Source organism: Poromitra crassiceps (assembly GCF_964638095.1).
Source record: "Poromitra crassiceps genome assembly, chromosome: 3".
NCBI lineage: Eukaryota > Metazoa > Chordata > Actinopteri > Beryciformes > Melamphaidae > Poromitra > Poromitra crassiceps.
This window is the reverse complement of record NC_139625.1, coordinates 33,328,937-33,344,499: the sequence shown is the minus strand read 5'-3', so window position 1 is coordinate 33,344,499 and position 15,563 is coordinate 33,328,937. Positions and strand designations below refer to the sequence as shown.

The 15,563-nt window shown below is 43.5% G+C and overlaps 1 protein-coding gene across 1 annotated transcript in view; it reads left to right on the top strand.

The window, feature by feature from the left end:
• gfra4a (GDNF family receptor alpha 4a) overlaps window positions 1-15,563 on the top strand; it is a gene marked incomplete at both ends in the record, with an annotated part of 284,239 nt that overhangs the window by 237,371 nt on the left and 31,305 nt on the right. Inside the window, 3 exons of the mRNA XM_083633004.1 lie at window positions 2,410-2,749; window positions 5,607-5,716; window positions 12,915-13,049. Of these exons, the coding sequence (XP_083489130.1) occupies window positions 2,410-2,749; window positions 5,607-5,716; window positions 12,915-13,049 (585 nt within the window). The remainder of the gene's footprint in view (window positions 1-2,409; window positions 2,750-5,606; window positions 5,717-12,914; window positions 13,050-15,563) is intronic.

Below are 15,563 nucleotides of genomic sequence, written 5' to 3'. Positions count from 1 at the left end.
TTTAGCCACCTAAAACAACGCCCACCTAAACAAATCGATATCTGTGTACATGCACGCTCTATTTTGACAATTTTCAGCGCTTTACTTTTCCGCAAAACAGCAGTTTCATTCAGCACTGCTTTTTCTCCCAACCGTACAACTACCGTATTCCTCCGCTAAAAGCCAGCACAGAACACAGAGCCGCGGTTTACAAACCCCTCGGCGGGTTTCCGGGCCTTGTTGGTGAGGCTGATGGCGGTTGGGAAGAAGCTGGTCTTGTGGCGGGTGGTTCTGGTCTTTGCAGACCTCAGTGTCTTGCCGTGGGGGAGTGTCTTAAAGAGTTTGTGGCCAGGGTGGGAGGGGTCAGCCATGATTTGATGATGCGCTGAAGTCTGTTAGTGTCTTTGAGAGTGGCAGCAGCATACCAGACGGTGATGGAGGAGGTGAGGATGGACTCAACGATGGAGGTGTAGAAGTGCACCATCGAAGGTGACTGAGGCAGCCTATGTGTAAAAGAACCAGGCTTATGAGTGGAAAACAAGCTACAGAAGCAATAGGACTGGGTATCCGGTACTCGATACCGTAAAGGTATCGACCGACCAGTCCCAAGTAGTATCGGAACTTCTCCAGTCAAACGACACCTCCATTCAATCCTTTTTTACACCGCTGTAGAAAAAACCATAGCAAAACCATACAAATGTGGTTTTGCTCACAACCAATCACCACAAGCGTTCTTCGATTTAATGTGCCGTGTGATTGGCCCTAGCATACTGGTATTGGTACTGGTATCGTAATTTTTTAAACGATACCCAGAAGAAGCAATGCTCTCTGCAGGCAGTGGCAGTGAACTCCCAATGGACAGTAGGCCTGTGGGGCAGCCTGCAGGCCTGCATACCAACAGTAACAAGCATGAATGTGAAGTCGGTTTTCTGGAAACATGCATGCTCAGCAAATCCTTTCTGAATATATTATGGTAAAAAAAAAACAATAACAAGCATTTCACATGAAAAATATGTACATATTCCTTCTCCCAAGTATATATGGCCACTGCGTGCATTTTCTCATCCCATCCTGCTGTTCCATCAGGTTCTCCCACCTCCCCCCTCCCTCCTTCGCTGCTTAGCCACTAAGTTGGGAATAACCTATAGCTTTGTGATGGGTTGTTAGCTCACTCTCCCAGGCCATTCATATTTTATATGACAGCTCGGTGAGAGTCGCACTCACCGGGAGACTCAACTACAGGCAGTTTACAAACTAATGAGCGGCACTATCTGCCAGAGGAGCCGGCCGTCATCATGGCCGTATTGATTGGGAGGTCACTTGGGAAAAAAGCCACATGATGATGGATTGGGAGATAATGTGGCACCAAAAAAACGAAGTTACGACGGGGGCGTTCCATTGACTCCACAGAGATGGCTCATTACAGAGGGAGACGTATGTGTGTGGGGGGGGTTGCACAGAGGGAGGAGGGCATGATGGATGGTGTTGAAGGATGGATGGAGTAGGGGTGGGAACCAGCAGAGGCTCCACGATACGTAATTATCATGATGATTAAGTCACGATACAAGATTATTGCGATTTTAAAAATATATTGCGATATATTGCAATTTATTTTTTCAACTGTAAATGATGTCCCCAAAGGAAAAAACTTTGTCAACATCTGTTTGATCTCATAGGATAAAGTTTCCAGTCTGTTCATCTCACTTCAATCATTTTTTGCAGCAAAGTGGGTTTTGTCAAGAAGACAGACTGACCATCAATGTCATAAATGTTGCATGCACCTGACAATTTGTATAATAAAACATTGCGATACTTGGCTTTGTGTATCGATATAATATCGCACACACAAACGCAATACTTGTGCTGTATCGATTCACCCCCCTCCCCGCCGCTAGGATGGAGGGATGGATGGGACAGGGCTACAGAGAGTAGAAGGCAGACAGGAAGGGAGGAAGTTGGGGAGGGCGAGAGGAAGTCAGGTGGGTGAGGGATCGACTCAGTGAAAGATGGATAGAGGGATAGAGGGGAAGGAGCAGTAATTACAGGCCTTGTTGTGAGGTTGGGGAGATGGAGGAGCTGCTGCCTCTCTGCATTAACCCGGCAGAATGAAATATCCAGCCATTAGGCCTGGGCTCTGCCAGCCTCATTCAACATTTAAACCCCAGTCATGTTCTATTCATTACAAGGGGGCTTATTACATATAAGGCTCATTTTTGGTTTAGTTTGTACTTCAAGACACAGATTTCTTTTTCTTTCCTTTTCATCTGTAAGTGCAACACTGCGTCTAGTCTGCAGGCAAGTCAATACTGACTCCAATTAGGCTTTGGAATCATTGGTAAACATTGCCTGGGATTTAATTTTCTCAAACTGCAGAGAAGGATCAAACACATTTCCGCCTCCTTTTTCGTGTCTTCCTCTCCTCATTCTTAGAATCTGAAGTAACGACGGTGAACCGCTGCCTGGACGCCGCCAAGGCGTGCAACATAGACGAGACGTGCCAGAAGCTCCGCACGGAGTACGTGTCGGCGTGCATCCAGCCGTCGGCGCGCTCGGGCCCGTGCAACCGGGCCAAGTGCAACAAGGCTCTGAGAAAGTTCTTCGACCGCGTCCCCCCAGACTACACCCACGAGCTACTGTTCTGCCCCTGCACCGACACGGCCTGCGCAGAGCGCCGCAGGCAGACCGTCGTGCCGACCTGCTCCTACGAGGACAAGGACAAAGCCAACTGCCTGGCTCAGCTGCGCGTGTGCAGGGCCGACTACGTGTGCAGGTAGGAAAGTTTCACACTTTATTGTCTTAGTTGGCATTACTCGAGTCGACTCAGTGAACCGACGAGTTGCAGTAACTGTAATTGCTGTTAAAGCAATATTCCACTTAGTTTCGGGGGCACATGGGGGTTATTCAGCACTTTTACCACCATGAACACCGGAATATAAACTACCCAATCCAAATCCACTCGGGAGAACGGCGGAAACATCTTTTCCGCCAAGAAAGTCCGCTTGTGCATCCTCTTGTTTTTGTTTAATTGTGGTTATTGAGTCTATTTCTGCAATAACTGCACTTAAGCCTGTGTTTACTCTACTGCCCGGTGCTTCGGGAGACACCATTAAGCTACTGTTTTGCCAGAGGCCCTGATTGGCCGGTTACGTTGTCAACTATGCCACAGGTCTCTGATTGGCCCGGTTACATTCGGATTTCTGGCGTGGGGCGTGCTGGGGGCGTGCTGGGGGCCAGACTGAGCCATGGTGCCAAACAGAATGTGAGCTCATGTGATCAGGGTGGTTTTACCAGTCTTACCATTTAACATGCTGATGAACATATTATTCAACAACAGATCCTGCTACTGTGATTTTCAACTGACTGTGGGTCCAACGTTTTAGAACATCATTTAGCCAAATAGCACTTTTATTGATGGAAGAGAACACAGCAGAGGGAGACCATTTAGGAGAGACGAAACACGATTTCAGACGGAAGCCCGTCTTTATTGTCACACGAACACTACAACACATGCATGCGGCCACAACACATACTCATGCTGACGGTGGCCGGTGAAATATGTCCTCTGCATTTGACCCATCTAGGCTTGTCCTTTCCTCCAGGGGGCAGGCCAGGAGCAGTGGTCGCTTTTTCTTTCCAGTGCCCGGGGACCAACTTCAGATGTTGTCGTCACTGGTCGGATGACGATCTTCTGCATGTTTTTAGTGGGGGGTTATGTACGGAGGAACCCCCTGGGGGGTACGGGGAGAACATGCAAACTCCACACAGAAAGGCCCTTTCGACGAGATAGCCCACCTGGGCAGTAGGCACTGAAGATATGGGGGGATCACAACTCCAGCGCCCACAGCGTCCCAGGCGAGAATCGAACTCAGGACCTTCTAGCTGTGAGGCGACAGCGCTACCGACTGCGCCACCGTACCCCGTTTAACACCTGTTTGGGAGACCGGATCTACTTTTATTTTGAAATAGTAACTTTAATAATAGAATTGCAAAATGATGAGGGGCCCAGGTCTGCTTTGTTGACTTAAAAGCAGGATCTGTTGTTGAATCTGTTCAAGTGTGTAATGTCAGTTTTCAGGTTATTTTCGTGGCTTCATTCAAAATCTACAAAACTTACAAACTCATCCCGCTGCATCCGATCTCGTTAGTAGGTTATTTTCTGGTTTTCATGGCGGTCAAGTGCCAAATAACCGCCATGTAAAACTAAGTGGAATACTGCATACTGCTTTAAGTGGTCATGTGTTGTATGTTTTCCACTGTTGTATAATGAAAACTATTGCTGGCAGTGGCCTCACAAACTGAATTTCCCCCAGGGTCTGGCTGGTATGTGATATCTTCATTCAGATCCAATTTGTCAACTGTGTTTAATTAATTCAATTGGTATACTCATTAGCTGTGTTTAATTAGTTCAATTAAACTCTGCATTTATTTTCTGAGGGAAGCAGCCAGGCAACAAGCAGCCATGTACAATGGTAATTATTAGAATGGTCATTATCACTTGAGATATGCGCATGAATTTCCTGCCAAAGCGTCATGAAAATATTTGTCAGTTTACAGACAACACAGCATCAGCATCAGTGAATAGTTTGCTGAAAGTTGACCCCACTGTACACATTCAAGACATACTGTATATTTATATTTATGCACATTTATTTTTGCATTAAACCCAAGATGCTGATAAAAACAAAGATTTAATTAAAATCTAAATTGAATGTAAACAACCCCACTCTCAATCAGAAAATGAGCAATGTCTCCTGAAGGCATTACAATTCTGAGGGCGTATTCCACTCTCTCACTGGAAACTGAAAACATGGAGTTCTCAAACCCATCCAGTCGGCCTCTTCTCGCTGACAGCGGATGGTCGCCAGCGTTTAATCTAGTTCCTCTTCACATGTCAGGAAGACAAAGGGCTTCATCTGTCACGGCCATCGATCAGGCGTTATTCTCCCCGGCGCTCCGATGGATAGCGCGTCCCAAGGCCCCCGCCGCCGCCCGCCAATCCCGCGCCAGTCAGCTGGCATTAACCGCCAGCCTGCAGAGGATGCCTTCACTGACCTCACACCCTACGAGTTTTACGCACATCATTACGATGACATGACAAATGAGTGGGGAGTTGTGCTGGGATCGCCGTTGCAAATGCCGGTCGACGGGGCCGATGATGCGATATGATGGCCTTGTATGATGATGGTGATGAGGCTGGATGACTGGACTGGCTGGCAGGAGAGCTGGAGGAGGGAAGGCAGAGCAGCTGTGGGTGGATGTATTTATAAGGTAGATTTGTCTAATCTGCTCGCGGCCGGGCCTGCCAGACAGCGCCCACGGTATTTGGTGAGCGGAGCCAAGGCCTATCTTTGCCCCTCATTGACTCTTTACAGCCTGGCAGCCTTCCAGATGACGACTAGCTGGGTCATCAGGGGGGAGAGCAGAAACGAGGGATGAATGTCACCGAGCGGGGTTGAAGAGTAAGTTGCAGGGCAGGGGGGGGGGGGGTCTGGAGCGGGTGGAGGGGTTTACACATCTACATCCACTCACCGAGCCAAAGTGCCGGCGCCGGCCGGCCCTCGGCAGGCGCGATCTGCGCCGCGGCCAAGCGCGGGTAAATGATGGATGGCATGTTATCGCTCCCACAGGTCCCGCTGGGCCCAGTTCCAGTACGACTGCCAAGCCTCCGAGAAGACTGCCAGCGGCTGCAAGCAGGAGGACTACGGGGCATGTCTCCTGGCGTACACCGGCCTGATAGGTAAGAACTAAATCTCTCTGTGCCAGCCCCGGGCTCACCCGCCCCCCCCCCCCCCCCCCCCCCTGATGGATAGGGAACGAAAAAGGTGTTAGAGTGTGTGTGTGTGGGGGATGGGGGGGGGGGGGGTGAGGCGGAGAGCAGGGGAGCGAGCAGAGCAGGACTCAAAAGAATGAATCCAGGATTGTGATGAGAAGCGCGCTCCGATGATCGATGGAGCGCTCGATTAATGTGCCTGCAGCAAGCCCAGAGGAGTTGTCGGCAATTACAACTATTGACCGCTGTTTTGGGAGAATTATCCCCGACGTGACGATGATGGAGAGGGCAGAGGTGGGGAAACGCGGCTTAGTGGCCGTTCACACCATACGCCGAAGCAACGCTCAACCTAAGCTCAACCTACACTGAACCCACAAGTTTAATTTAGGCGTCCTTGTTAACAGGCGAAGCTGTTCACACCACCCACACGCGTGTCACGCTGAAGCCACGCTCACGCCTTGTTCAAGTGATCGTTCAGGATGGAGTCCTATTTTCCAAGCGTGACGCGTGAAGCTTGAAGCTGCCATGCATGAAGTCAAGTCAAGTCAAGTCAAATTTTATTTATATAGCACCTTTCATACACAAAGGCAATTCAAGGTGCTTTACAAAAAAATAATCGAAAAAACAAGCAGCAAAGCAATGCACATATAAGTGCATTGCTTTGCCCCCCTTTGCCCCCCTCCAAGTGAATGGAGGGGGGAGGGGCCGGTGGAGCAGCTCCGAGCCCGGCGCTGAGGAAAGGAGTGTCTGGTGTGAACGGTTAGGCGTGAGCTCACGTTCAGCATGAGTCAAGCATCAGTTCTGCCTATGGTGCGAACGGAGGCTTAATGTAGTTAAGATGAAAACTTAACAAGCGATTGCATAAGCATAATGCTCTAAACGTTGTAAACCGCCTAAAATGTTTTTTTATTTTTATTATTATTATTTTTTATCATTTTTGCCTTTATTGGATAGGACGGTGGGCAGACAGGGGGGGTGGGGAGAGAGAGGGGGGATGACATGCGGCAAAGGACCACGGTTCGGATTTGAACCCGGGTCGGCCATGCCAAGGACTAGCCTTTATGGTACGCGTGCTACCAGGTGAGCCACCGGGACGCCCCAACCTCCTAAAATGTGTCTAAACACATCATTATGAGACAACAATACCACACTTGAAGAGAGAGAGGTTGACTTGGAGAGAGAGAGAAGAGAGAGAGAGGTTGACTTGGAGAGGGAGAGAAGAGAGAGAGAGGTTGACTTGGAGAGGGAGAGAAGAGAGAGAGAGGTTGTTGGGTTTGTGAGGGAATGAAGGAGATAGATCGAGGAGAACAGAGAAAGAAAGCTGTGTAGCGGTGATTGGCCTTTCTAAACAACTGAAGTCGAAGTGGGTCTCAGAGGTGTTGTTGTTTGGAAGCCCGGGACCCAGAAAATCGATAAAGGTAAATCAGAACTTTTTCACCGCGCTGCCTGAAAGTGCAGCAATTTTTATTTCCCAGCCTCTGTTAAAAAATACAACCTACAAGGCTATATTACCCTTCCCAGAGACTGACTTCCCAATCATTTGCTGCTGAAAAGCTCCCAAGGCAGAACAGAATAAGAGTCCAACTCAGAGACCTCTGTGATTGTGCCTGCCTGGACTCTGCACTGTGGGGTCGCTGTACTTATCAAAGCAGATCAAGCTGTCTGCCCCCAATGGATATGTAAGGTTATGTCAGAAAATCTGAAAAAGAAAAAGAAAAATCTTTTCTACCACCGAATAAGACTCACAATGCACTGAGAGGTCAAGAGGATTCTCTATAAGCAAGCAGCAAACTCTCCCCTCTCATCTGTCTTTCTTTCTTTTCGTGCACATAAATACAACCTAAAATCATATTGCAAATAGCTGCATGTTGCAATGCATCACAATATGTTAGCTAGTTTCCAATACTGTCCTTAAAACAGGATGGTCCGCATATACACACAATACAAAATGCAATGATATTATCGTGGGGCAGAAAGATTTATTGCGATTTGTGACATTAGCTACATTTTATTCTGCTGCTATAATCACAAATGAGATGGCGTGCCGTCACAGTTTCACAAGCTCTTCATCCAAATATTGACACTTTGTAACAAGATTTTTAAATTGATATTTACATTTAAGCAAGACAATGCCTTCGCTAGAAAGACTTCTGACACAGAAATAAACATACCGTAGTTCTGCGCAGTCAGACAATGTTGGCATCTGGCAGGCGTTACAGAGTCCCAACCAAGAACAGGAAAAGATACCTCAACAGATACAAAAACTATTTTATCCCACTATCAGTCAATGTAATTGATTAATGTCTGCACCTTAATTGTATGTTTTCACATGTCGGCACTAGTGTGCTATGCACTACTTGTTTTTTGTTGTTATTCTTTGTTTTTTGTTATGGCACTGTTGTACTGTATGTGGCAGTCTGTATGTCCAAGACAAATTTTGCTCGGGACAAATAAAAATAATCTTGAATCTTGAATCTTGAATCTTGTCATTGAACTTTTATTTATTACATTGTACCGCGGTTATATCAAATTGTGAACCACATATTTCATATTGAATCGTATCGCTTGATAAGCCTGGAGGGAAGAGAATAATCTTCTCCTATGCAGGACAGACACAGATATACTGGCATGGTTGTTTGAACACAACACGTTTTTAATTGCTGACTATTTAGAAAAAGCTTGGGATAGAAGGAAGACAAGATGTACTTATGCTCTTTACTTTTTTTTTCTCCATGGGTATTTGTTCTTGTCATATTAGGAGTATTATAATACCGGAATGTACTTAATGTGCTTCCTGTAATTAATGAGTATTGTTTATAACAAACTGATTATTATAATTTTTTTGGTCCACCTACTGTAAGTGGCACAATGCATAAAAAAAATCATTCAAAAATCTCATTCATACATTGGCAAGAACCCAAGAAGACAATCAATTGTTAAATTGAAGATCCACATTCAATGCAGTCAGATGCAACAATCTCTTACTCCATTCATAGTGATCTGTGATCTGCTGTGTGTGTGTGTGTGTGTGTGTGTGTGTGTGTGTGTGTGTGTGTGTGTGTGTGTGTGTGTGTGTGTGTGTGTGTGTGTGTGTGTGTGTGTGTGTGTGTGTGGTGTGGTGTGTGTGTGTGTGTGTGTGTGTGTGTGTGTGTGTGTGTGTGTGTGTGTGTGTGTGTGTGTGTGTGTGTTAGGGCATTCACGACTAGTGCATTTTACTAGTCGACTAGTCGTCCCTAAAGGTAGTCGACTAGTCGACTAGTCTGAGTTTTTTTCTCCCCCCAATAAAAACGCTCAACTCACGTCAAAAGGTCTCAAATACAACCAGGCAGCAGGGCTATTGAAATGCAGGCATAACTAGCTAATGTAGTAGACCTTTTCTGACCAAGCTTGATTCCCAAAGCATTTGACAATAAATTAGTATAAAACGGCATGGCTGATGGCTGTTTTCTCTAACGTTATACTTTTATAATCCAGATAGGCCGAGGCTTCACACGCTAACGTTTCGTTGTTTTCCCACTTTTAATTTGAAGTCGAAAAAGGGAAATGGTACGTGTGAAATGATAGAATTGACAGACCAGTGTCAATTGAAATTTACTATCACACCATTTCCCTTTTCGGCTTTCAAATTAAAAGTGTGAAACCCGAAAAAAAACTGCGCCCCCCAGTGGCATATCTGCTGTACTGCATTATTAACACTGCACTGTGGAAAGAGGGAAAACCAAGAATGACGACTAGTCGACTACTAAGCACAGTGTCGACTAGTGGTTTTACTAGTCGACTAGTCGATGAATGCCCTAGTTTAGTGTGTGTGTGTGTGTGTGTGTGTGTGTGTGTCATCCACCCTGCACATCCACGCTGCAATAGAGAGGCAAAGTGACCGCCTACTTCCTGCTTCAGCACTGTACCAGAGATTTTTATCCGCAACTTTATTTTCCATAGACATTTCGTAAAATGCTTATAAAAAATAGTTTTTATTCGTCAAACCAAAGGGTTCAGCTATATTTAGAATTGGGAGAGACCATAGAACAAGCCAAAAAAAAACACCAAAAAAACTACACTGAAAAAATATTTTCTTTAAATCCGCAATTTTTTTACGTTTTGATCCGAGTGAAATGTTATGTGGTCTCTCCTGTTTCTAAATATATCTGAACCATTTGGTTTGAACAAGTAAAACTATTTTTATAAGCATTTTATGAAATTTCTATGGGAAAATAAATGGCGGATGAAAATCTCTGGTACAGTGCTAAAGCAGGAAGTGATGTTCCACTTTGCCTCTCTATAAGGATTGCATTAAAATTGACTAGAAAAAAATAATCCTGCATTACCTCAAGGGCATTTATCTAATATCTAATCGTATAGAGTTGTAGGCCTTGTCAATGCTGCTGGTACAGCTGCTGCAGCAGCAGGCCTAGCAGTTGTAGTTCCGGTAGTTCTTGTTACAGATATCCGGTAGCATTTTGACTAGTCATGCTATAATGTAATGAGAAATATTGTAAATGAGCATTTAAGATATCTGATTACATTATGACCAAGCTAGGGTTCCCGCTGAGCCTAAGTTGACCCCCCGCTGGGCCTAAGCATCTGGGATTTTTTTTAAAGTCCAGATGAAACGGCATTTCCATATCGTGCCGTTTTCCGAGTGAAACAGACAGGCGTAAGCCATGTAAGTGAAACAGACAGGCGTAAGGCATGTAAGTGAAACAGACAGACGTAAGGCATGTAAGTGAAACAGACAGGCGTAAGGCATGTAAGTGAAACAGACAGACGTAAGGCATGCGCTGCCTTCAAATGTGTTCACGGGAAGAGTCCATCCATTTGCCTGTTGAAAAGTGGGCGTGTCTCCGTCAGTGTCTGTGAGGGATGAGGGCCTGAGAGCGAGCGGTGAGTTGGGTGTCGTAAGCCCAGCAGGAATCAAACCAGTATATAGCTAAACATTACTGATTACTGCAGGCTGCATCTTAACTAACCTGCCAGGCTGTGTGTCTCTATTGGTGCATCTCTAACCTCTCTCCATCTCTCTCTCTCTCTCTCTCTCTCTCTCTCTCTCTGAGTTCATTTACATGCAGACTAATAGTTTGATGTTAATGTGATTAAGGCACTACTCTGATGAAATTGTCATGTAAATGTCTGTATTTGATTATCTTAATTGGTGTAGCTTGTGCTCAGTCTTTCCATTTATCAGGGCATGTAAATGTCTTTTGCTTTTGCTTTTTTTTTACACATATAAACATGCATAGCCAACAAAATGGCACAGTGCACACTGATGAGCAGTAGTAAAACAAAAGTCAGCACTTTTGAAGCGACAAAGAAACTCTTCATATTGAACTAAATTAAATAATTTTACATAATTAAGTATTTCATAGAGTCTCAACCAGGTCTGGACCTTCTGATTGATTATTAAATGAATCCATGTAAACCAGGTTATTCCAGAAATTCCCTATGTTCAAAATCAAATCATATGAAGCTGCACAAAGCAAATTTGCATGTTGGCAGAGTGAATCTGGTTTCCAGAGCTGCAATTCTTAGTCCATTAGTCGATCGACAGAATATTAATCGACAACTGTTTTTCTAATCGATTAATTGTTTAGACCAGTGGTATGCAACGTTGCCCTACTCAGGAGCCACATTGACCCAAAAAAAATATTTGCAAGAGCCAGAATCCAAAAAAACTCACTTTCCTCCTTTAAAAAAAAAACCCTATAAATATAAATAAATAAATATTTATTTATTTATTTATTTTAAGTAGGACTTAAAAGGTGCTGTAAGTGATGTTTTTGTGTTAAAATAGGTGTAACACAGCTCTAATATTCTGTTAGGAATCACTCTTCTAGAGTATCCGGTCTATGGCATTAGTGCCACAATGCTTTTCCTTAAACAGCAGAGAAAGTTTCTGGGTCACCCACCCACTTGATCCAATCAGAAGGCAGAAGTCCGCAAAGAGGCGGTCCTCTGTGCACAAAAACAAAACCTAAGAATCCAGTCAAACTGGGCAAATCACTGACAGCACCAGAGCCACAACTACCCATAAAGGAGCGCCACATGTGGCTCTAGAGCCCCGGGTTGAGTATCACTGGTTTAGACTAATTTTTAAGAAACAAAATTTAAAAATCTCTCATTCCAGCTTCTCAAGTATGAAAATGTTCTGGTTTCTTTTAGGGATGGGCATCGAATTTCGAATTTTCGAATAATCGTTGTTATTATCAAGGTCGACTTTTATTATTGAAATTCGAAATTCGAAATTCGAAATTCGAAAAAAAAAAAAAAAAAAAAAAAAAAAAAAATTTAGTGAAATGTTGCATTGTCTCCCCTGATTCTAAGTATAGTCAAATCGCTTGGTTTGAGCAAGTAAAACAATTTTTATAAGCATTTTAAGCAAGGTTTATGGAAAAATGAATGGCGGATGAAATCCCATGAAGAGGGAGAGGGGGTGACTTTGGCACCCCTTTGGCACTCAGACCTGAGCCTACTAAATATTTAATGAACCACTCATGATTGTCAAAACTGTTTTTTATTTTCGAAAATGTCAATGTCATGTAACATGTTCTTTACTTCAGTGGTGCAATGCTTGTTTGAGCTAAAAATCCACGGCAGAAGCTTTTTATATTAATTAATAAAGCCGTAGACTTAGAATCAGGGGAGACAATGCAACATTTCACTCACAAAAAAAAAAAAAAAATTACATTTTTATTTTTATTTTCGAATTTCAAATTAAATTCGAATTTGGCCAGCGAATTTCGAATAGTGTTTTTGCTAGAAATGCCCATCCCTAGTTTCTTTAGTCTTCTATGTCAGTACATTGATTATCTTTGGGTTGTGTACTGTTTGTCAGGACAAAAGTAGACATTTGAGGATGTCATCTTGGGCTTTGGGGAAAAAGTGATCACATTTTTCACCATTTTGTGACATTTTATAGACCAAACAACTAATTGATTAGTCGAGAAAATAATCGACAGATTAATCGATAATGAAAATAACCGTTAATTGGAGCCCTACTTTGTGATTTAGGCTGATAAAACGCCTGTATTTTTCTTACATCAAAATCTCCAAAGCATGCATTAAACATAGGCTACCTGTCTCCTCTCCTCCCCTCCTCTCTTCCCCCCTCCACAAGAAGCATGTAAACATAACTGTCTCCTCTCCTCCCCTCCCCCCTTCCCCCCCACAGGAAGCACAATAACTCCCAACTACCTTGACAACTCCACATTCAATGTGGGACCCTGGTGCTCCTGCGCAGCAAGCGGCAACCACAGGGAACAATGCAACGACTTCCTGGCTTTTTTCCACGACAATGTCTGCCTGAGTGAGTAACAGCTCCAGAGAACAACCAGTGACAGCATAATAACAGCACTAACACTGACAAACTGCTCAGCACAGCCAGAACACAACTGGCAACTAGTACAGGAATAAAGAACCTCTGTACTTGTCAATGTAAAAATCTGTGACATTTTCATAGAAATACATTTTTGCTTTAGGCCCTACTGCTCTCTATCATCTATTGTTATAATACAGTAGTGATTTAACCTGTGCCCAGTTCATGAACGCCTTTATTCTGTATTTGCTACAGTTGCTGTTCTAAACACCCAGTAGCTAGTAGGGACCACACAGTGATGTGCTTTACGTTTCAAGTTTGTTTGGAATAACAAGTACAGTAGACGGTACTAGCATGAACCATGTTAGCCACCATGGCTGAACCATAGAATATAATAAATATGGACGTAGCTACTGTGATGTCACCCATTGGTTTGTGGACTCCCGTTTTGAACCCCCAGCTTTGGCGATTTCACTGTCGCCATCTTGGTTATTTGGAGCCAGAAGTGATGTAAATTTGACCGACAGGCGACCTGTCGATCACGCCTCCAAAGCATAGTCTATTTATCGTCTATTTGACTCTAAATGTGACCATAATTTACTAAATGGACACTATATTGATTTGAAGAAGACTAGAAACTAGTGATTGAGACCATAAACTCATTAGGAAAGTGTTTACTGAGGTCATAAATCATGTGAGAAGTAGGATCGTTTTCCCATTGACTTCCATAGAATCAGGCTTCCTTTTGCAGCCCGAATATTTCAGAGATAGAATGCAGGTTTAAGGCACTTCCGCATTGGCTTTACTTTTAACGAACTGAGCTACCCCCTTATGCTGACAAAGAAAAGAGGATCTCTAACTGCATCAACAGAAAATCCAAGCTCCGCCCACACTGTTTGATTGACAGGTGATCTCTAGAAGTGTAGTGAGTGCAGAAATAGCACAGCAATGAGGCTGAGTAACAAAGATGGGGACAAAATGAAAATAAAACTTAAAACAAATCTGTCAGATTACCTTATGTTATTTACCTTATGTCACCTTATGTTATTTCTTAAAATGCAACATTTATGTTAACAGACAAATGTCAGCTTGAAGGAGTGACTGCAGTAACGACACATCAATGACAACATTTACAAACGGCTTGTGTCACACAGTCACTGAACAGAGACTGTTGATTTCAGTGATATTAATGTGTTTATTTGCACTTATCCTTGCACATCATAAATACGGGAAAACAACCCCGTGAGTGATGGCACTGGAGACAAACGATTTACATCAGTGACATTACTTTCAGCTGGTGTCAGTCACACAATAATCATAGAAACACAAATTAGAAAATGTGCTCAGTCGAGTGCAGACCTCCGCCATGTCTGACAACGCCGCAAGGCTTCACCCAGAGTAGGGATCATTCAGAATAACTGCTCATCGTTCTTATTTTTAGGGGTCGGGGGTTACTAGGTTTATCTGCGAACTAATCACTTATTTGACTGCTCAGAAAGCCTCTAGCAGTGTTGGGGAAGTTACTCAAGAAATGTAACTACTGTAGTTACTTATTACTCCTTTAAACATTTATAACATTACTTTACTTATTACTTGGTATCAAAAGAAATTATAGTTACGTTACTCCTTGCATTACTATATTACTTTCTTGTTTTTGTGACAGCAAAAGTAACATAATGATATCAATGACTTCTGCACTACAGCTGATGTTCACATTTCATGTTGTTATATATTTCATATTTGTATATATGTATTGCATTTGTGTGTATATATATATATATACACACACACGTATGATGTTAGAACAACATTCCTCTGAATGAATGATATCACCAATGACATAAGAATGACTTGACAGATCAGTGATAAAACCATACAGATGCTGCTATCATGCAGTCACAGAAGACAAAACTGTCATTTATTTCTGGTTATTTATTTGCACTTCAAATGTCACATTGTGCTGCTAGAAAAATGTCAGCATGAGGAACAGCACCAGTGACAGACCAATGACACCAATAACAAGACAATACAAACTGCAGCTGCTGCCACGTTACGACCAAACACAGAACCTCAGTATTTGAGTATTTGTTCAGCTTATTACACAATTTCTAATGCTAAACAAGAACAAGAAACCTGTCACTACCTACTGTTACAACCAAGATGCATGAACTAGGAAAAGGTATAAAGGAAGAACAAACGCCAGCTGCTTCATCAGGTTTATGTGACAAATTCACAATGGACCTTAAATACCTGTCCTGACCTCTTACGCGCAAATTCCTCGCTGCGCTGGGAGCGCACCGTAATCTCCGTGCAGCGCAGCTCAGTGGAAAGTGGAATTCCTTTTGGATATGTCATTACGCACAGCCTTGCCACACCAGGACATCAAATTATGCTGCTAAAATTGGGTATTAGCAGATAATTCAGTGAGGCAATCAACTATAACTCACTGAGAAACTTTTATCTCATCGCAAAGAGGGAAATGAATTGAGAAAACGTGTTGGACAA